General features: G+C 32.5%; 1 protein-coding gene across 1 annotated transcript in view; it reads right to left on the minus strand.

Moving 5' to 3' along the window:
* Positions 1 to 209: 209 nt before the first annotated feature.
* The window catches only part of LOC105620882 (neuronal acetylcholine receptor subunit alpha-7), a 271050-nt gene continuing 269288 nt past the window's right edge, over positions 210 to 1971 (minus strand). Inside the window, exons 11-12 of the mRNA XM_012202359.1 lie at positions 992 to 1192; positions 210 to 294 (exon numbers count right to left, since the gene is read on the minus strand). Of these exons, the coding sequence (XP_012057749.1) occupies positions 210 to 294; positions 992 to 1192 (286 nt within the window). The remainder of the gene's footprint in view (positions 295 to 991; positions 1193 to 1971) is intronic.

Raw genomic sequence — 1971 nt, forward strand, 5'->3', positions numbered from 1 at the left:
CAAGCGAAATCATGATTTTCGAGCAACCTCAACGGCAATTTTAGCATAAAAAAACCTACTAAAAAAAAACCTTTGCAAAACGTGCAATCATAGAGACAATTATTTATATGATAAATTATATAATATAAAGTTTATTCTTACCGAATATTCCAGGAGGCGCTATCCCTGGCATGTTTTGTGTATTTTTTCGGTTCGACCGGGGCAGTCTATTACTGGACGATTATGTGTGGCGCGCGACACAGTATCACCACCGTAGCCAAAACCGTGAATAACGTGAAGACGAATAGACAAAGCCTTGATTTTACAGAAAAGAAATTTGAATATTAGTTTCACAAGTCGAATATTTCAATAATAGATTAAATAAATAGTGAAGAGGTAGAATATATAATAGATAATTAGAAGTAATTATTAAATTAATTATTATAAAAATGGAATTAATTAAGTACTGAAAGAAAGTTATTTTAAGGCTCGTTTTTATAATATATGATTATTTAAAGTTAAAAGTTACTAAAAGATTCATTAATAAAATTCATTCATGAATTTCTTAATAATCTTTAATCCTTAAGTAATCATATGTGAATCATATATATATATTGTGAAAAGTCTAAACTTCATTACAAGTAATGAGTCACTTTCCAACCTTATAGATATACCAATTATAAATTTCTTATATTTGAAATTACTGAGCAAACAAATTTTTCCGCTTAACCTCATGTGATAAGTGAGATCCAAGTAAATGAAATTATTGAGCAGAAAAATTTTGAATAGTTAAAACAAATAAAAGTTTGAAACAATCACGTAATGGATTCGTCCGACGAATCGGCGATCTGGCGCCTAAATGAAACAAGTTTTTCACCGTACGAAGAACAAGGATCTGAATTTCGAACTCCAATATAAAAGCTTCTTTGTTCGCAATTTTCCACCAGAGATTCGGACCCGCCATGTGCGCACGACTGAACTGAAGCCACATGAAAGATTTAAAACATCCAACCTGTCGACCACCATGGCGGCGAACTTCCAGTCGCTAATGATCTCGTCGTCTTCATCCGACTTTTTCATGCGGCTTGTGATGAACTGCAATTCCTTGAGAATTGTGTGAAGTTCCCTCTGCATGCCGCTGAGAGGCAACGATGCCGAAGTCTCTTCAACCGTCGCTGGCCTGGTCGACAACGGTGTACCGTACGCTGACCTACTGTAAAAGATTATGTAAATTATTATTCTCAAAGTTTCTATCACACGTTTTTTCTCAAGATCATTAACAGACATTTCGCATAGATCATCGGAGAGTTCATGAAATTCCGGCTCTTCAAAGCGCCACATTATGGCTTGTAATTATTAAAATAGTCCATCTCGGTATAACATAATGCAAAGTTTGTATGAAGTTAAATAGCATAAATATTGAAGTTCTACATTTGGAACGACTTGTAAATTGTTATGGTAATTTGAAATGTTCATTGAGATTCACATTGCTTATGACCATAGAAATTTTTTTCTTTAACGAGATTTTAATTGCGAACTATATACGAAATATTCCGTAAATACTGACATAACCAGGAAGGCGATGATTCTATTTGAAAAAATAAATCGAAAATTTAGAAAAATAAAATTTTTCCATATGAGGCTTTGTTTTCAGGAAAATTCGTTTGTAAATATTTGTGGGGTACGATTTAACTGCAAACTATTATTTCTGCTCATATTTATTATATTGATAATTAAGAATATACAATAAAACAGCATGATGTTTTATTACTTTATAAATTGTTGAATATATTGCTCGAAAATAAAGCTTTATTTCGAAAAATTGTATTCTACGTTTTTTAGATTACACATATGTTAATAGAATCAATCTCTTCCCTACGATTGTATCTCTATTTACAGAACATCTTTATATATACACACATATGTGTGTGTGTGTGTGTGTGTGTGTGTGTGTGTGTGTGTGTGTGTGTGTGTGTGTGTGTGTGTGTGTGT

This window comes from Atta cephalotes (genome assembly GCF_000143395.1).
Source record: "Atta cephalotes unplaced genomic scaffold scaffold00030, whole genome shotgun sequence".
Taxonomy (NCBI): domain Eukaryota; kingdom Metazoa; phylum Arthropoda; class Insecta; order Hymenoptera; family Formicidae; genus Atta; species Atta cephalotes.